An 18,795-nucleotide genomic window follows, 5' to 3' on the forward strand; every position below is an offset into this window, starting at 1 on the left:
ACCTGAGCAGGGGTAATATCAAGTCACGAAACCAACACAGAGATTACTTTTAATATTCCCTTTTCTCCTCGTAAGTGTTTAACCTATTAGTCTTTTTTCTGAGGACAGACACTTTTTTTTCAGTTTTTGTTTTCCTTGCTGCTGCTGAGTAGGAAAGAGAAAACCTTGAGTAGAGGTTTGTGCCACCAAGAGTGAATTCAAGGCCTGCTGGTGGCGTCTAGTAAGGTCGGGACCTTCTCAGAGCTCATCTTTCTCCAGGAAATCCTCCAGCGGCTCCTCGTTTTCCTCATCTTCCAGCAGCTCCTCATTTTCGACGAGCGTCCGGGCCTCGCTCTCATCATGGATGTTGCTCGCGGCCCTCACGGCGGCCTTCATGGAGGTGTCAATCCAAGCGTGAGGCTGGGCAGCGTGCTCTCCTGCAAAGTGCACCCTGCCCTCGTGCTCAAAGAGAGCTTGAGAGAAATCATTGAACTGGTAGGGGGTGAAGGCCGCAAACGCCCCCTGCGAGTGCTTGTCCAGCTGCCACTTCTCTATCACGTACCGGTCGCAGGTGTACTGCAGGTACTCCTTGCTCACCCGGTGGATGTCCGCCAGGTCCTGGAATACCAAATCCAGGCATTTTTCATCCGTGAGGGGCAGGAAGAACTGAGAGTCATCGTTCCAGGTGTAGGAGGCCAGGATCACCCCCACGCCACTGGAGAAGTCGTGGCTGGGGTAGTAGATGAACCTGGAAGGGCGGTCGGTGACGGAGTGGCCTCCTTGAATGCCGTCCTTCTCCCAGAACTTCTCGGTGCAAGCCAACGCTATTTTGGAGGCACTTGCATAGTGGATGGAGCGGAGGGCATGGGTTTTGGGAGGAGAGAGCGGTGGGAAGAATTTGATGTGCCTGGTGGCTTTGGCAGATGAAGTGACAAGGACGTAATCTGCAGTTGCTTTACTCGGGGCCAAGGTGTCCGGAGCACGGTAAAACACCCGAACTTTGCCTCCCTTCGTCATGATTTTCTCCACCGTGCAGTTGAATTTGATGACATCCGGCAGGGCTTTGTGGAAGGCTTCGGGCAGTTGGTCAAAACCCCCCGTGATTTCGTCAAACCTGAAAGGAAGAAGAGGGAGGTGAGGAAAAGAGGTTGAGTTTCAGTAAATGTAAAACCTGACCTCTCCTAGAGGTAATAAAAAAGCTGGGAGTTAGGATTCCCCATCACATGTCTAAAAGTCACTGAAATTTCCTCTTCCAGTGACTTTCTGTGGACCAGCACAAAATAGGGTTTCCTGTAAGAGACATCTTACCTTTCCTCACCGGAAAAGATATCAAAATCCCACAGCGAGGCAAGGAAAGACAGATAAAATCCAGAGTCCTCATTCAACAGGTCACCGATCATCTGAACAGCTCCTCGGCTCAGTTTTCCTACTTTGATCAAATATTCCTAAAAAGGCCAGAAAGAAAAGAGGGCCTGATGTTATTATCTCAGCCCAAGGCAAAATTCATGTCCTGCTGCTTGATGCTCCATCTGATTACAAAACACTTGATGGAGGAACATGAGGAGAGAGGAGCTTCTCTCTTTGAAAATAAGAGAGCTCGAACTACTCCTTCCAAGTCATGATTGCTTTTTCTTTCTATTTTTTTTTTTTTTGAGCAGAAGGCAGAATTGGTTAGGAAAAAAAACACTTAGAAGTGTTGACAGAGAAAGGGACTAGAGCACTTCAGACTTCTTCAAGAAGTTTTATCACCAGCAGGGAAATTAAATTTATTCTCAAGCCACTGACCTTGGTGGAGAAAGAATCGTATTTTTTCAGGTATTCCTTGCAGTCCATAGTCTGGAACTCTCTGAAAGCCTGAAGAGGAAATATTGATATACTTGTGAGAGAAAGCACATTTCCCAAAGTGTTGCCCCCTGCTCTGTTCTGGTAGGATTCATCCGGGACATTCAGCCCTAGGGATTTGGGAACCCTGGGGCTGAGCTAGAGCTAGCAGATCCTGCCTCACCTTTTAGGAATTTATCCCTTGGTGTGGCATTTTCTATTTCCTCCAACTCCTGGTGAATTCATCCCAGAGAAATGAAGGCGTATGAAAAGACTCTGCATTCAGCTAGCCTCTATTCTTTCTGCTTTTCATTCCAAAAAGACCCTAATCTTCCCCAAATATGATGGCAGGTGAGGGTACACCGTAACCCAGAGGGATGGGTGCTGCTGCAATCCCTTCCACGTGGCCACGTACCTTATATAGTGCCTCCCTATAAAGCTGGCTGGCACTTTTGCCCCTCTCCCAGGGATGCAGCGCATAGTTTAGGATGTCAGGGTTTCTATCCACTTCCCCAGTTCTCGCCCGAGCGCCGTTCACAAAGTACCAGGTGTTGTTGTCTGTCTGGATGAATGGGTTTAGCTTCAGGCCGAACTGCCTAATAAATTCACGGACCAGCCTAGGAAAGAGCAGAGGAATAGGGAGGTGCTTGCAAACACCCAAACCCTGCCACTGAAGCATTAAAAACCTGGAAAGGAAACTTTCTCATCGACTATGGGGAAGCCCATGTGTTCGTTTGTAATTGCAGATAGGCATTATCAACTCTGATAATTGTCAAAATTATCAAACACAGGTGGCCATGTGTTTTTTTGGCCATTTTTATGCAGCTGCTAAGCTCTAGGGGAGAGATGGGGGAAATAGCTTCTTCCTCCTGCTCTTCTCCATCCATTTCCAAGCACAAATCCTCATCCCCATCCCCAGCCTCATTTCTCATCTTTTTGGGGCAGGGAAGGAGGACACCACCTTACCTGTGCTTGCCTGGCAGGCGCATGGCTCCCAGCTCCACGTACCAGTCCTGTCCCTCCTCTCGGTAGGTCCTGATCCTCCCCCCGACCCGACTGCTGGTTTCCAAAATGGTAACCTGAAAAGCAATTTGGGGTGGAGGGTGCAGGTTTTCAGCCTTTGGGGATTTTATGCAAAAAAAGCAAGCTCACGGGCATCGTTGTAAGCAGCCTGTGTGCCCCATGGAGCAGGATAGGTCCCCTCCAAATAACAAAATAGCTCTATGTGGATCCAAAATGCTTTGTGTTGGCCAAGATCCCCTCTGCCTACAGCACAGTCCCTAACTTCTGCATCCCATTTGTGCACCCACTCTCTGCTGAAAGAGTCCTAGCGTTGGTTCAGCTGCTCCATGTGCTGGAAGGGTTTGGAAAACAGCCAGGGAAAGGCAGCTTTGTGTCTTTCCCACCTCCAAAACCCTCAGAAACAGAGAAAAAGCACCCAACAGGCACAATCTCTTTACTTTTTGCTGCTTACATTCATTTGGGGGAACATCTGAATGAGCTGCTTTGCATATACCTTCCCTTTCCCCCCAAAATCGCCTCTTGTCCTTGCTTGTAGTTTTGAAAATCACTCCTGAATCAAGCGAAATTCCTGGAGCCTGCTCATTTTTCCTTCCTTCCCACCCCACCGCATCCACTCCTGCATTTATTCCCCTTGAAAATAAATTTATTTCATTCTCCAGGCTTGGAATTCCTTACGGTAGGAAAACAAAATGTGCAACCGCTCACCTTGTGGCCAGCATCTCGGAGCAGCTTCGCTGCCGTGAGCCCGCTTATTCCAGCACCGACAATGACCACTTTTGCTGGTTTAGTTGCAGGTCCCAGCCCATGCCTGACTATAGCCAGTAGCTCCTCGTAGTCTTTATCATGAAGGCAATACTCAGGGAAACACGAAAACCTCTTGGCGCTCACGAGCCCCACGAGCAGGAGGATTTGGAAGAGAACTAGGGAAGGAATTAAAGAAGAGAGGAAAATAATGCAACGAAAACGCTCGGCAATCAGCATGCAAGTTCATTCCTGAGAGCCGGGGAGGGAGGCGGCAGCACAAACCGGTGCCCAAACCCCAAAGAAGAATGAGCAGCAAATCATTTTTCAAATCCACTTGCACGATTGTGAAATCCATGGCATCAGCAAGGCTCTCACGACCACAGCCAGATGTCTAGCAGGGCCAGCGAATGCAAGTTTTGTTTCAAGGAAAAAAAAGCAAGCCCAGAGAGATTTTATTTCATATGTTCTGCTTGTGTAACTGTTGTAGCGAGTTTCCAAAATGAGTTTGACTTTTTTTTCAATAAGCTTGAAAGGCTCCGTAATGAGGAATGGCAATTTAATATCGCATGTGTGCAAGGAATTTAATGAAGTTTTTTAAAAATATATTGTTGTGCCGACTGCACTGTCCCTTGTCTCCATGACATCACAATTTTAATGCACTGGTATTGTCTTCTCCCTCCACCACACTATTCCATTAGATATAGGAAGAGATTATCTATATTAGATAGATGATGACAGGTGATGGGAAAGGAAGCTTGGTGACCAGAAACCGCGCTGATTCTTTCTAATTTTTCTTGTTTCTAGTCTCAAAAATAACTACAGGAGAACTTTCATTTTCTTTTCCTTCCCCCAGCTCTTGGAGTTTCCTTCCAGGGAAAAAGAGGAAGGGAGGGAGAAAAAAAAAAAAAAAAAAAAGCTTTTGAAACCACACCTTGAGTAATTCTTATTCACAGGGAAAATCCCTGTTGGAATCGCTGCTTTTGTTGGATCAGCCCCAGCTCTGCCAACAATCTGGGTCAAAATGTAGCTGCTGCAAATGAGCCTCAGAGCTGTTGGAAGTAGGACTTTCTACAGCCCATAGCGCCGATCCACCTCCCTGAAGATGCTGATTGTGGCCGTAAAATAAAGAAATAGAAAGCTCCTGCTATGTTTAGGCCATTTATCAACAGGTCCTTTGTCCTAAAGCATGGCTGGAAGAGGTATTGTGCTAAGAAAATTGCGTTAACCTTCTTGATCCAACACTGCCCCTGCCCTGAGCAGCCTTGAGGACCAGGGATGTTGCTTTGAGTTGTGGTTTTGGTGGGATGTGTAGTAGAAAAGGGGAAATAATTGGTTTTATTGCCTCCATCCCACCCAACAGGACCACCCCAACCAGCCCTGGCCAATGCAGAAGACAAAGGAGATCCTCTGGATGGAGATCGGGGTCCCCGTGGGAGGATGGCAAGCGTGTTGGGGCGAGCTCTTGGAACCATCTGCTGGATTTTCACCTTCCACCAGCCCTTACGGTGGGGCTGGAGCTGGAGAAACTGCAAATGTGATGCAAGGAGGTGTCCTCCAAGAAGGTCCCTAGGGGAAGCTGAGCTTGCAGATGGGTTTCCATTGCTCCCTACGCACCTGGGCACATCCCAGTCCCATTTGCGAGGGAGATCTCTCACTGCCAGAGCAAGTTGCACAGGATCATGAAATACTTTTGCTGGAGAAATGGAGATTTGAGGCTGGTGCCCTCAGGATGTGACACAAAAGGCACCCAGCAGATGTAGGCAAACCCAACCACCGAAGACAAAAGGCAAGCAGGAGAAAGCAGCACGACACCCCCAAAGTCCAGAGGAGAATCACTCACCCGTCCCAGCCATGGTTCCTGGAGGAAGGCAAGCCTTCCGCTGAGATTATTTTCATTTTATACCCTGGCTTAAAAAAAAAAAAAAAAAAAAGAGGTAACACGGCCGTGGTGGCTCAAAAAAAAAAAAAAAAATCAACTCTGCCAATCAGTTCACCCCGGAAGAGAGCAAAGTGTGGTATGTCATAAGAAGGGGAAGAAGCAATTTCATGTACACTCAGTTCCCCTGTATGTATTTTTTTTTTTTTTTACTCCCTGCTGTTGCCACCTCTTTGGTCATGAGCCATCAATTTACGGGACATTATTGTGAGTTGTGATCGTTGTGATCATCAGAACAGACAAAAGGTGACCGCACCCTTCTCTGTGATGAACAGAGAGCTTCCTACTGGGAAAACATCTGGCTTGGGTTTTCTTCCCCTATACTGCAACCCCCTTAAACTATACGTAGATATTATCATTCATCTCTCGCCGCATGGAGACCCGCAAGGTAGCATCCAAAATATCCTTTCTGGTGGCGTTTCCAGGTGGTGGTTCAATGATTCACTCTTAATTATTGCATAATTTTAGTTGTGTTGATCCTGGCCATGTTAGCATAGAGGGAACCAAGAGATGCCTGAAATGGTAAAAACACTGAGTTGTAATGATGTGTTTTTTTCCATAATCGAGAACTTTGTGTAGCTAAGAGACCATAACCCCATAAACCAGCCTGAAGAAAGGTCCCTTGGCTGGTTCATCACACCCTGGTATGGATGGACTCCAATCATGGCACCTTGACTGGACATCTTAAAAATAACGATAATAAGCCCACAGCAGACTACTTTTGCCCTATAAACTTGGTCTTTTCCTTCGTCTTAGGCCTAACGTCTGCCTTTTCCAGTCAATGGGGCGATTTGCTGATTCAGTTCCAGAAACAAAACCCAGAACTGGTACTTCCCAGTCTTGTGGCCCTTGGGGTGAGCTCAGCACTGGGCAGAAGCAATCGCCTTCGCTGGAACTTCCTTGGAAAAGCGCTTTGCTGGAAGAGCCCTGCAATCCTTGATAGCGATTGAGTCATCTTAGTGGTTTTTCTCAGGTTAAAAACCTCTTATTTGTCTTCTGAAGTGCTTTCGGTTCTCCTCGTGCTGGAGCAACTCCATGCAATCAAGCAGAAGTGACAGTAGTGACAGTAAATCATTCCCTCCTGCTATTAAAAGTCTGGGTTTCAGATTTTCGAGTGTATTTCCCTGGCCATTGAGGCAGGGAGGCTGAGAGCTAGGCGTGGCTTTGTCTGGTCCTCTTTCTGGCTTCTTTCAGTACTGCTTTTTTTTTTTTTTTTTTTAAATTCTTCCTTGATTGCAACAGTTGGAGTCTCTTGCAACGAGCTGACCTCATCACCATGCATTTACCCACCCAAAGCTCAGCAATATTGCAGTTTTTTCTGAGGTTTAAGCAGAATTTTGAAGAATTGTGGTAAGGGGGTTGAGGCTCTGGTGCTGGTGCTCACTTGTGCTGTTACATTGGTCATTACTCCAGCTCTAAATACAGCCTCAGAAGAGTAAATTGTGGATCCGTGGGGTAAAACATGGATCAGGGGTGGGTGTTGAGTGGACTTTCCATATCATGAAGTCAAATTTGGGGGAAGTATTAAATAATGATCCCACTGGATGAGCTTGCAGGCTTTCTGGGACCAGTACTGATAGAATTCCTTAAGCATAGAGCAGAGAAATGGGGAATGATTTGGGTACAAAGGGAACTTAAAGCCATGGTCAAGGACACCTTCTACTGGACCAGGTTGCTCCAAGCCCCATCCAGCCTGGCCTTGAACTCTTCCGATGACGGGACATCCAACAGCTTTTCTGGACAAGCTGTTCCAGTGCCTCATCACCCTCTGAGTAAAGAATTTCTTCCTCATATCTTAGCTAAATCCACCTTTTTTTTGTTTAAAGCCATTAATCCTTGTCATCACGCTTCCTGAAGACTCCCTCCTGTTGCTCCCCTTTAGGTATAGGAAGGCTGCTCTCTTCTCAGGGATAAATAACCCCAAATTTCTCAGCTTTTCTTCAAAAGAGAAGTGCTCCAGCCCTCTGATCATCCCCATGACCTCTTCTAGACCCACTCTCACAGGTCCATGTCCTTGTGTTGAGGTCTTCATGAGTTGATGCCCAGGGTGCGATCTTTGTCATGCAGCAGGAATTAGAGAAGAGATTTGCATCTATGAGTTCTCTCACTTCGTACGAGCTCGTCACGTACCTACAAGAATTTTGCAACGCTGTGCTCAAAGGGTCTTCCTGGAAGAAGTCAGGGTGTGGGTTTTTCCCGGCAAAAGTCATTGTTGTGACAAGCTGGATATTTCCTGGTGCTCTTTCTTCGTCCTGTCCTGTCATGGAGATTTAAATTTCCGCAACACCATTCCCTCAGTGTCACTTCTGGGATTGCCAATGAAGTTCATGGTGCTTTTAATACAGCCTCAGACCTTGGCTATGCCCCCAAAATGGTGTTTTTTAACAAAATTCTGACGCACAGCTCTGCCTGCTTGCCCATCAAGGCAAGACTCCAAATTAATTCTTTGCATCCAGCTTTACATCCACGAGTTCCCTTTTTTTCCCATTAAAACTGGGTGAGGAATGTCCACGGCTAATTCCCTTCTAAGAAAAATGAAATAATTTCATGTTTTTCTATTCCATTTCTTGCTTCTTTGGGCTTTTTGGCCCAGAGCACAACCCCATTTAAGAAAATCCACCCGCTTTCCTCTTCCAAATGTTAAACCCAAATCAAAGGCATTATTTATTATTATTATCATTATTTTTATTATTATTATCATTATTTATTATTATTATTATCATTATTTATTATTATTATTGATGTTATTAATATTATTGATGTTATTATTGTTGTTGTTGTTATTATTATTGTTGTTGTTGTTATTATTATTATTATTATCGATGTTGTTGTTGTTATTATTATTAATTATTACAAACCACAGCTTATTTTGTCCTTTTTTTTTTGTTTTTCCTGCTTGCAATCCACAGGCTGTTTTCTTGACACCTGCTGGCACCTATGATGGCAGCCCACAACACGAGGCATCTGCTAAATGAAGCAACCACTTCTTGAGTGATCTGAGAGCAACGTGGCGAAACCAGCACTTCCCCGTGTTCCCAGGACTGACAGATTTTCGAGGGTGGTTTGTTTTGATAAGGCAGAGCTTAGTGCATGTCCTAGCAAGTCGCTTTATGATGGGCCTCAAATAACAGGTTTTATTGTCTGGGGATAAGCAGCTCGCTATTAATTGCACAAGGAGTTCCTCCCATGTTCCTGCTTCCCTGAGGATTACTGGAAATCCAGCTTCCACCTGAAACTTGAGGCTTGGGGAGGGACAGACAGAAGAAGGACAACCCAGGATAGGATGGGGATAAAAAGGATCCATTACTTGGGCCCGGGTGTCACTGGGTTTCTTCCTTCTCATTACAGCAACCTCTTTGTCGTGAGACATTGAGTAAGAATTCAAGGGAATGGTACAAAATGGAGAACTTTGCTTAAAAAAAATGAAATTTCAAATTGCTTCATTCTCTCATGCAACTGCTTGCCTTGGCTTTGCTCCCCCCCCCCATTGCAGCTCTGGGTATTTAGTCCATAGGAACGAAATAAGGGATCAAAAGGGAATTTGGATAAATTAGAAGGGAGAAGAATTGTTTTAACCAGCCAGGCTGCAGGAGGGGATGAGCAGAGACCCTAAGGGCTGCGATGCTGGAGCTGCTCGTGCTGTGGGTTCATGGGACGTATGGGAAAAGCGCATTATTTTGTGCCCAGGGAGCATATTCTAAATTTATGACCCCCCAAAAGATTGATTAAGCTTGGGGGGGGATTTCCTGCAAACACCAGCTCACTGCTTTATGATGGGGATTTCCCATCCATGGCCAAAGGTGAGAAAAGGTGCATGAGAAGGAGGATTGGCATCCATGAACCCATTCCCAGAGCAGAAATCCCCAGGGAAGGCCAGGCAGAGCCTCGAGTCTGGAGCTTCAGACCTTGTATCCATCCTGGCACTGCCCATTTATGTTTTATATCCATTTATTTTCCCCTCCAGCTCTTTGCTGGCATCTGTCTCATGCTAATTTCTGCCTGTTGTGAGCAAGAATTTATACTGAGTTATTGCTCCGGGTCAGCAAACAGGACTGGGACAAGCAGATATATTTTAAGGACTTTTTTTCATGGCTGAAATGCAATTTGTAGGTGCTGGAGCAGCATCAAATACTCAGCATTGAGTAGGGTGAAGAAACAATTAAATTATTCCAAATAATTGCCTTATGGTTTTAACAGTGGTTTTTTTTTTTTTTTTTGTCTTGTTTTTTTTTTGTGTTTTTTTTTTTTTTTTTTTGAGAGAAAATCAGGGTTTGGAGGGTTTGGAGATGGTACAGGACATAGCACGCAGGGGGATTTGAGCATCTGAGAAAATGGAGGTGATGAGCGTGTGCATTTCCACGTGGGTGTGAAAAAAAAAAAAAAAAAAGCTGTGCTGGAGAGGAAAAATCTGGGGACTTTATCGGGTTTTGGGAGCAGGCAGAAGAGGGCGGATGGGGCAGAAGTTGGTTTTGGTGTGCTTTGAGTTCCCACTGCTGCAGCCTGTTATTAGCAAGCAATAAATTCCATTCATGAGCCTTCTGCTGAGTCTGTTTTGCTCGTGACAGCAATCGCTCGAGCGATCTCCCTGATTTAATAAGGCTCGGCTAGCCCCGGAGCTTAGCTGGCCATTGGTGTGAAACCACCAAAGCTGGATCTGGGTGGACTCATTAAGTAATTAGTCATCATCTCGCAGCTGGCAGGCAGATTTGCTGGCGGTTTGAGCCAAGGAGAGATGTTCTTCCAAAGGATTTTATTTTCCTTTGTTTCCTGCTCAGCCAGAAATCTCCCCTGGCGTGGATGGAGCAAGCTTTTGGGGATGGGGTTGATCTTCCTGCCCCCACCCCGAAAAGAAATGGACTCGATGATCTTGAGGTCTCTTCCAACCTCGAAATTCTGTGAAATGCTCATTTTTTGTGAAGTGGGAGATTTATGCTGTGATTTGTGCTGTTATTGGGGTTTAACATCATGGTGGGGTCAAAGGGGTGGGGGACACGGGGGGGCATTTGGGGTCCCAGTATACCTGGGGGGCCGGGGGGGGCAGTGACCTGCATCATTCCATTGTGAAGCGTTGGGGGCATTGTTCTCTGGGCCAATGGGGGGGCTCGGTCCTGTCCCTAATTTGCTTAAAAGGGGGTGGGCTGAGGCAGTTGCAGGTTCGAGGGGTCCAGGCAGGGCAGGGTTGAGCCATGGTGTCCGCCAAGGGAAGAAAGCAATCCCAAAAGAGGAGGCAACCCCAGCAAAGGAGGAGGCCGAAGACTCATGGCAGGAGACCTCCATCCAAGCCCAGCAAGGCCCACGGGAAGGCGAAGCGAAAACCCACGAAGCCCCAGAAGAAAGCGGCCGCCAAAGGCTCCTTCAACCCCCTCGGGGCCAAGGCCCTCAGCCAGATGAAGCGAGACGGCAAGCTCCTGTCCCGCGAGGCCAAGGGGCTGATGGTGAGCTTCCTGCACGACGTCTACCAGCAGGTTTCGAAGGAGGCCGACCGGCTGAGGAGGGAGAGCCGCCATCCCGTCGCAGGCCCCTCGCACGTCCAAGCCGCCCTCCGCCGCGTGATGCCGAAGAGGTTCAGGCAGGCGACCGGCGTGGCCGCGAGAAGCGGGCATTAAAAAGCGAGGCCCTCCCCCTGCTCCCCCCTTCCTCGAACCCCTCGGGAGCAAGATCCAAAGGCCCAAGGAGAGGGAGCGAAAACCTGAAAAGCTGCTGTCAAGATCTGTGCGACCACCAGCGTGTGGTGGAAGGACTGCAGGGAAGGAGATATTTAAATCAGCACTGCAATAAAGCACAAAATTGGCAGCATTTGGTGGTGTCAGAGTGATTTTTTGTTTTTTATCATGAGGTTCATAATTTCATTAGTGAGTAGTTGACTATTAGTGAGTAGTTGACTCATTACTTGAGTCTGTAGGTGTTATATGAGAAAAATAAATGTTTCACACAATCAGAGAATTTTTAGGTTGGAAGAGACCTCAAGGTCATCGAGTCCAACCTCTGACCTAACACTAACAAGTCCTCCACTAAACCATATCCCTAAGCTCTACATCTAAATATCTTTTAAAGCCCCCCAGGGATGGTGACTCCACCACTTCCCTAAAGTTTCCATCCTCGTTACTGCAAGGTGATGCTTACATGCACCTGACTCTATAAATTGTGATGATTTGAATCCCTGAAAGTGCAGGGAAAATGTCACAACACCCTAAACTGCCCCAGGATAGCGGTGGTGACAGCCCGGCCCTGCCCTCGTCGGGATATTAGACACGGCAATTAAAGCAGTGATTCTTAGAAAGAAAAATCAGCGGGGTCATGATGCTTTTAGATGGTGAATGCGAGAGCGTGAGTGAGTGCTTCTAGGGTTGAATTTGAGGAAAAATAAAATAAAATGAAAAGAAATAAATGAAAAGAAATGAAAAGAAATGAAATAAAATAAAATAAAATAAAATAAAATAAAATAAAATAAATAAAATAAATAAAATTAAATTAAAATGAAATAAAATAAAATAAAATAAAATTTAAAAAATAAAAAATAAATAAAATAAAACAAAATAAAACAAAATAAAATAAAATAAAATAAAATAAAATAAAATAAAATAAAATAAAATAAAATAAAATAAAATAAAATAAAATAAAATAAAAAAAAAAAGATTGTGGTTGTTAGCAGGAAAAAAAAAAAAAAAAGTAATTTTGGGTGGGGGGAAAAGGAGTTTCCCTGACCGGGAATCGAACCCGGGCCGCGGCGGTGAGAGCGCCGAATCCTAACCACTAGACCACCAGGGAAGCGTTAAAAGCACGACTCCGGCGCGGCCCCACGCGGGACCCCATCGCGGGGGGACCCCAGCCCACGGCCGGGGGGGTCGCGTTTGTCCCCCCCGGCAGCCAGGATCCCCCCAAAAACAGCGTTTCCCTCCCTATTTCCTCACCGTGACCCACTCACTCGTGGCCTCCGCCCACGCGTGGGTGCAAAGGGCTGGGTGCAGGAATGGGAGCAGCAGCGAGTTTTAGCACCAAAAAAAAAGGGGGGAAATCGGCGTTTTTCCCTAATCCGTGCGCAGGAGGGGTCGAAAAGGGTTGAGGTGGCAAAGGAAAAGGTGTGTCAGAAGTGGGATTTGAACCCACGCCTCCATTCGGAGACCAGAAAACCCCAGGGAGGGAAAGCAGAGCCTTGAGTCTGGCGCCTTAGACCACTCGGCCATCCTGACACCGCTGGGAGCCTTCCTCCCCCTCCTCATCCTCAAGAATTAACCTTCAAATTAAGCAAGTGGGTCCGGAGGGGAAGTATTTGGGGCTTTTCTTGAGATTAAGCCATTTAAATGCATATGTACTATATGTATTTTACATATATCTGTGTGTTTTTATGTATTTCTGCATTTTCTTTGCCCGAATTGTGGGTTTTTCTGGCTCAGATCTTTATGCAAATTATGCATCATGTCACAGAAGCCCTGTCTCGCCCAGCCAACTGTGGTGTCGAGCCCTCATTTGCCTGTACCCACCCCTAAAAAAGCTCCGGGACCCCCCCCCCCCCCCCGCAGCCAGGACCACCAAGGCCGAAGGACACCCCATGGCCGCAGCCACCAAGCAACGAGGGCAGCCCCCAAAAAAGAGGAGGAGGAGGAGGAGGAGGAAGCAGAAAGCCCATCAGACGAAGCCTCCCATTAAGCAGAGAAGGTCGGGGAGCTGGAAACCAGTCCCAAAGGGACTCAATTCCCAGTTGAAGAAGAAATCCAACTGGAGGTGGCTCTCCGGGCCTGCAGGCCTCGTGCCACCGGTAGCCGGGCGCATGTCGGTCAGGGCGAAGAAGTTGATGAAATCCTTCATGGACAACTTCAGCGAGGGGCTGGTGAGCGAGGCAGATCGTTGGAGGAAGCAGCGCCGAGGGTCCTTCATCGGCACCACGGAGCTGAGGGCCGCCGCCGAGAAGGTGGTGAGGCGAAGAGGGGGGAGGTTTCCCTCCCTCGTGCCCCGCAGCACGCAGTGAGGGATGCCTCTCGCCACCACGTTTTGCCTCTTCTCCCTCATTTTAAGCCCCGGGGGAAAGAAGAAGAAGAAAAAAAGTGAAGGAGAAAGAAAAATAACAATAAAAATGAACTCAGAGCCTTTCTCGCCTTCTTGGTTCCTGTAGGGATGGCCACCGGGCCTAGCGCCCCGTGATGCCAACGTGGGGTATTTGGGGTTGGTTCCCAAATGGGAGCATCTCCAGCATCCTGGAAATGTAGGGTGATGTGTAGCTGCCCACTGTGATGCTGGTGGGAGGCCAAAAAATAACCCAAAAAGGCTCTGGTGGGAGCTGAGACCGCAGCAAATGTCTGGTCAGGGGCTGGAAGCCCCACTGGGGACATCTGGAAGCAGGGTGATTGCTCCCGACATCCTGAAATTATATTTATTATTTAGTGATTTGGGGAGATAAATGATGTTTTCTGCCCCCGATTCTCTTTATTTAGGGCTGGGCTTCTGGGTTTGGTGTGATTCTGCAGAGGTTTTAGGAGCTGGGATGGGGGTAGAGCCAAAGCCAGTGTCTGGAGCCCCTTAAACACATTCCCCAGACAAATCCCAAAGACCCTAAATGTGAAACTCCCCAAAACCAGGGCTTGGACCCCTTTTGGGATCATCCATCCACTGCTGAGAAGGGATGGGGAGGGGGGAAGAGGGAGGAGGTTGCAGCAACCAGCCCTGGGGAGGAAGGGGTTAAATGCCTGTGCGTTTGGGGGGGGCAGGATTTAGGATCATCCCCCAGCCCCAAGCCCTGGGTGAAGGAAATTAAAAGGAAAATCGCTGCTTTCCCACCCAGGGAGGGGTTAAATTGCCAAAAAATAAGAATAATTAAAAAATAATAATTTAAATATATTTTTGGGGGGGAAACAAGTTGTTTTTACCAAGCAACTGATGAAAATAGGGGGTCTAGTGTCCCCCCCGAGCCCCGATCTCCTCGGGGTGACAATGGGATCGGTGTCCCCATAATCCCTGGGATGCCACCCGGCTCCGTATCTCACCCCCATTCCCCCCCCATAAGCCAATTTTTGGGGGTGCTTCCCCCTTTTTTGGGGTGTCCTGGGCCATATGGCACACAATGGGACCTGTGGTGCCCCCCCTCAATACGTGGGACGTGTCCCATATGCTGGCACCCCATAGCTAAACTGTACCCCCCTATACCCTTTAAAATCCCAGTTGCCCCCCCAGTCCACCCCAGTTCACCCTGAACCCCTTCCCCATTTTATCCTTCCTCTTACAGACCCCAAAAGATGATGGGGGAGGGGGGGGGGGGAAGCAGCTTTTCCTTTCCTAAATCCCATCCCTTAACAATTTTATCACCCCTCCCCCAATTTGGGTCCCCATTTCTAGGCGAAAACCCCAATTTCTTACCCCCAGCAACACCAGCAGTGCAACACCCCCCCCCCCGTGTCCCTCCTGTCCCATCTCACCCCATTCCCCCGCTGCACCCCAAACTTGCAAACCCCCCCCCAAAAAAAACCCTCAAGGACCCAGGAGCTGGGATTTTGGCTGGGCTGAGGAGCCGGGGGTCCCCCAAAAAACGCATCGGAGATATTTGGGGAAAGGAGGGGACGGAGCAGGCCCTGTGTGTGACCCCCCCCGGGTATTTGGGGACAGTGGGATGTGTATGGGGGGGGGGGGGAGCCGGGTTTGGGTTACCTCTAGAGGGCTCTGGGTAAGATCTGAGCTTTTTCTTGGCGTCTCCTTTCTGCCGGATACCGGCTTGGGCTTCCGGAGCAAAGCCATGCCCGGCATCGCCTCCATTGTGCCCCGCTGTCGGGGGGGTCCGCGCACCCCAAAAACACCCTAAAAAGCACTGGGGTGGCGGTGTAGGGGGGGGGAAGTTTCCCCCCGGTGAAGGGCAGAGCTCGCAGGTAACGGGGTGGAAAGGGGTCGGAGGTTGCAGGACGTGGCCCTCAGGGGTGTTCGCTGGGGGGAGCGGAATTTTTGGGGGAGAGAGGATGGGGGGGGGAGTTAATGGGATCTGGACACCCCCCCCCTAGGGTGCTGTCAGTCCGGGAGGGCCGATTCCCAGTGGGATGGGGACTGGGGGAACTGGGATGGTGGGGGGAGGAAGGCAGAGGGTGTGGGATGTGGTTTGGTGGAAAAATGGGGTGGGGGGGGGAGGGGGGGAATATTTTTAGGGGGAAAGATTTCGAGGGCGAAGTTTTATTATGGGGAGGGACACGGGATTATTATGGGGAGAACTCTGCCCCCCAAACCTCCTTTGCCCCCTTTGCAGTCGTCTGCAGAAGCTCCAATTTCATCATTTCTTCCCCCAAATCCCTGGCGAGGCAGTGGGGACCCTCCTTTTCCCCTGGGGGGGGGGTTAATCCTGTGCGGGGGGGGGGCACCCTGCGTGCGCTGCGAGAGGGAGAGAGAAAACCCCAAATTCAGCCCGGGAAAAGCATCAGAACCCCAAATGAGAAGCGTTTCTGGGGGGATTTCCCCCCGTTTTAGGGATTTCTCTTCCCCGCAGGAGGTTTTAAGGGGCTGTGAGCGAGGAGGGGCGGCACAAATCTTTGTTCCCGTGTCCCCCCCCCGTGCCATGGAGCCCTGGGTGATGCTGGACCCGCGACAGAAGGCGCTGTACCGGGACGTGATGCAGGAGAGCTACGAAACGCTGATGTCCCTTGGTAAAACACCCCCCCCACCCCCATCCCGATCCCCTCTTTTTCTCCTCGAGCGCCCCAATCCCTTTTCACCCCGCCCTAGTTTTATTTCCCCCTTCCCCAAAAGGCAAGGAAGCGGGACGGGAACGGGGAGGGAGGAATCCAGGAGGGTTTCAAGGGGGGGTTCCCCAAAACCCCGGTGTTTTCCTTAATATTTTCCTCTTTTAAAAGAAAAAAATATGGGTTTCTGCATGTTAATTAATTGGAAAAAAATTATGGGTTTCTGCATATTAATTAATTGGAAAAGAGCTCGTGGGGTACTCATGCGTATCCATGTCCCCAGTTCCTTCCTCCTCTCTTTTTCCCCTTCGGGACACCAAATTTATAGGGGAAACCTGCTCCATTTATTTAAATGCCCCCCCTTGCTCCAGTTGAAGCCACGCTCTCCCTTTTTTTTTTTTTTTTTTCCTTTTTTCTCCCCAATCTCCTCAGCAGCTCAGGGGCTGGTGAGCGAAAAAGCCGCGGAGGAAGGCGCCGCCGAGCAGATCCCCGAGGAGCTCGAAGCGCGCCCGTCCCGCAGCCCGGAGAGGGCCAAAACTTTGGGCTCCAACCGGAGGAAAACCAAACGGCCCGACAAAGCCGTGCCCCACGGCCTCGCCAAACTCCCCAAAACCACCCCGGCCCCCAAATTAGACTGCGCCAAACCCCTCCGGGGGGCTGCGAGCGGCAAGGGCTCGGCGCGGGAGCGACCCTACGGCTGCGCCGACTGCGGGAAAAGCTTCCCGTGGGCTTCGCACTTGGAGAGGCACCGGCGGGTGCACACGGGCGAGCGGCCTTTCGGCTGCCCCGAATGCGGCGAGACCTACAGCCAAAGCTCCCACCTCCTCCAGCACCGCCGCACCCACGCCAGCGACCGGCCCCATAAATGCGGCGAGTGCGGCAAGCGTTTCGCCGGGGCGGCCGAGCTGGCGGCGCACGGCCGGGGCCACGCGGCCGAAAAACCCCACAAATGCGGCGACTGCGGCAAAGGCTTCGTTTGGGCTTCCCACCTAGCCCGCCACCGCCGCGTCCACACCGGGGAAAAACCCTTTGGGTGCCCCGAATGCGGCGAAGCTTTCACCCAAGGTTCCCACTTGGCCAAGCATCGCCGTAGCCACACGGGCGAGCGGCCCCACCGGTGCCCGGCGTGCGGCAAGACTTTTGGCCAGAGCTCCGACCTGGCCCGCCACCGCCGCACCCATTTGGGGAAAAAAGCTTTGCGCTGCGGGGATTGCGGCAAGCTTTTCCGTGCGGGGCCGGCCCTGGCCCGGCACCAACGGGGTCACCGGCGAGAGCGCGCCCACCGCTGCGGCGACTGCGGGAAGGGTTTCGTTTGGGCATCCCACTTGGAGAGGCACCGGCGGGTGCACACGGGCGAGCGCCCCTTCCCCTGCGGCAGCTGCGGCGAGCGCTTCGCCCAAAAAGCCCACCTCCTCCAGCACCGCAAAACCCACTCCCCCGACCGGCCCTATAAATGTGGGGAGTGCGGGAAGCGTTTCGGGGAGGCCCCCCCTTTCCTCGCCCACCAGCGGGGCCACGCGGCGCAGAAGAGCTACACGTGCGGGGAGTGCGGCAAGGGTTTCGCCTGGGCGTCCCACCTGGAGCGCCACCGCCGCGTCCACACCGGGGAAAAACCCTACGAGTGCCCCGAGTGCGGCGAAGCCTTCAGCCAGAGCTCCCACCTCACCAAGCACCGCCGCAGCCACCTCCCCAAAGTGGATTTTTCCCATTCCTCAAGGACCCAGCCGGCGGGGGGAAAGCCCCTCGCTGCGCCCCGTTGCGCCGTGGGGTTGGCGAATCCGCCCGGGGACTGCAGCGGAGAGGAGCAATGAAGGACCCCGAAAGAAAACTTTGGGATGGGGACGAGGCAAAGGACAGCAAGGGACACTTTGGAGCAGCCCTGCCACCCTCTTCCATCTGGATTTTTCCTTCCTGATGTCTCCTAGAAGCAATGGGGGAACGTTGTGTGCACCCTTGGTGCTGGGGACTCAAAAAAGGGACATTTTTGGGGACACGAAGCCCCTTCCCAGGGGACACACGGTGCCCTTTTGCATTGGGAAGGGTCGATGTGGGTTGCTGGGGCTGTCCTTGTGCCAAAATACGTGGTTATTTGTGCCTGCTCCATCTCGGGTCTGCTTTTTGGGGCTGGAGACGGGGACACCGTGGGGATAAACCAGACCTTGAGGGTGCAGTAAGCGGGGAGGGAGATTTTTTTGGGGGAAAGAGGGGAAAAATGTAAATCCCATGCCCTACAGCCAGCTGTGCCTGGCTCTCCTTGCACCACAACCCCAAATCCCATCGCTGCCCCCAGTGGGAAATGAGTGGAGGGGTTTTAAAGCACGTGGACCCCGCGGGATGTGGTTGGGGTTGGATCCTACTGGGAAAAATCCCCCAGTTAGGAGCTGGGCTTGCTGGGGAAATCGTGGTCCGGGGACAAAAGACATCGAGACACACGGAGAGGGGTTTTTTGGTGAACTACTCTTTATTTTATTACCTGCTAAGCCAGCCTCTCCATCCCTGCCCGAGCCCCCCGGCGCATCCCAAATTGGCTCCGGTGTGACCAAGCATATTTGGGGCAGTTGGGGCCGGTCCCTTTTTCTCTTTCCCGAGCCGTTTCTCCCCAAAATCCCCCTGTGGCAGGGGATCCCCGCAGTGAACCCTGTT

The 18,795-nt window shown here is 50.3% G+C and overlaps 3 protein-coding genes, 1 long non-coding RNA gene and 2 other non-coding genes across 9 annotated transcripts in view; 3 read left to right on the forward strand and 3 right to left on the reverse strand.

Moving 5' to 3' along the window:
* LOC137846344 (uncharacterized) overlaps positions 1–5,404 on the forward strand; it is a 6,736-nt gene extending 1,332 nt beyond the window's left edge. Inside the window, exon 2 of the long non-coding RNA XR_011090475.1 lies at positions 4,928–5,404. This is a non-coding gene — a long non-coding RNA (uncharacterized lncRNA). The remainder of the gene's footprint in view (positions 1–4,927) is intronic.
* The window catches only part of IL4I1 (interleukin 4 induced 1), a 5,625-nt gene extending 81 nt beyond the window's left edge, over positions 1–5,544 (reverse strand). Inside the window, exons 1-7 of the mRNA XM_068664005.1 lie at positions 5,408–5,544; positions 3,529–3,743; positions 2,767–2,879; positions 2,216–2,417; positions 1,765–1,833; positions 1,288–1,424; positions 1–1,093 (exon numbers count right to left, since the gene is read on the reverse strand). The exon at positions 1–1,093 is cut by the window's left edge and continues 81 nt beyond it. Of these exons, the coding sequence (XP_068520106.1) occupies positions 238–1,093; positions 1,288–1,424; positions 1,765–1,833; positions 2,216–2,417; positions 2,767–2,879; positions 3,529–3,743; positions 5,408–5,420 (1,605 nt within the window). The 5' untranslated portion in view covers positions 5,421–5,544 and the 3' untranslated portion in view covers positions 1–237. The remainder of the gene's footprint in view (positions 1,094–1,287; positions 1,425–1,764; positions 1,834–2,215; positions 2,418–2,766; positions 2,880–3,528; positions 3,744–5,407) is intronic.
* A 5,145-nt stretch (positions 5,545–10,689) lies between these two features.
* On the forward strand, positions 10,690–11,109 carry LOC137846181 (histone H2B type 1-B-like). Its single transcript, XM_068663885.1, has one exon. It carries the CDS (start codon positions 10,690–10,692, stop codon positions 11,107–11,109), a length of 420 nt encoding a protein of 139 aa, XP_068519986.1.
* Positions 11,110–12,199: 1,090 nt separating this feature from the next.
* Positions 12,200–12,271, reverse strand: TRNAE-CUC (transfer RNA glutamic acid (anticodon CUC)). The gene has a single exon. It is a non-coding gene; the product is annotated as a tRNA-Glu (tRNA).
* A 314-nt stretch (positions 12,272–12,585) lies between these two features.
* On the reverse strand, positions 12,586–12,693 carry TRNAL-CAA (transfer RNA leucine (anticodon CAA)). The gene is made up of 2 exons: positions 12,656–12,693; positions 12,586–12,631 (listed from the first exon to the last, which is right to left on the reverse strand). It is a non-coding gene; the product is annotated as a tRNA-Leu (tRNA).
* A 275-nt stretch (positions 12,694–12,968) lies between these two features.
* LOC137846200 (zinc finger protein CKR1-like) lies at positions 12,969–18,588 on the forward strand. Of its 4 annotated transcripts, none has more exons than XM_068663965.1 (3): positions 12,969–13,443; positions 16,006–16,116; positions 16,588–18,588. In XM_068663965.1, the coding sequence occupies exons 1-3, from the start codon at positions 13,053–13,055 to the stop codon at positions 17,961–17,963; spliced, it is 1,878 nt and encodes a 625-aa protein (XP_068520066.1). In that variant the 5' UTR covers positions 12,969–13,052; the 3' UTR covers positions 17,964–18,588. The 4 variants fall into 4 exon arrangements, with proteins under 4 accessions (XP_068520066.1, XP_068520064.1, XP_068520065.1 ...); XM_068663963.1 differs by lacking the exon at positions 12,969–13,443 and adding an exon at positions 15,199–15,354 and having other exon boundaries at positions 15,960–16,116; positions 16,585–18,253; XM_068663964.1 differs by lacking the exon at positions 12,969–13,443 and adding an exon at positions 15,209–15,354 and having other exon boundaries at positions 15,941–16,116; positions 16,585–18,253.
* Positions 18,589–18,795: the final 207 nt, after the last annotated feature.

Source organism: Anas acuta, chromosome 31, assembly GCF_963932015.1.
Source record: "Anas acuta chromosome 31, bAnaAcu1.1, whole genome shotgun sequence".
NCBI lineage: Eukaryota > Metazoa > Chordata > Aves > Anseriformes > Anatidae > Anas > Anas acuta.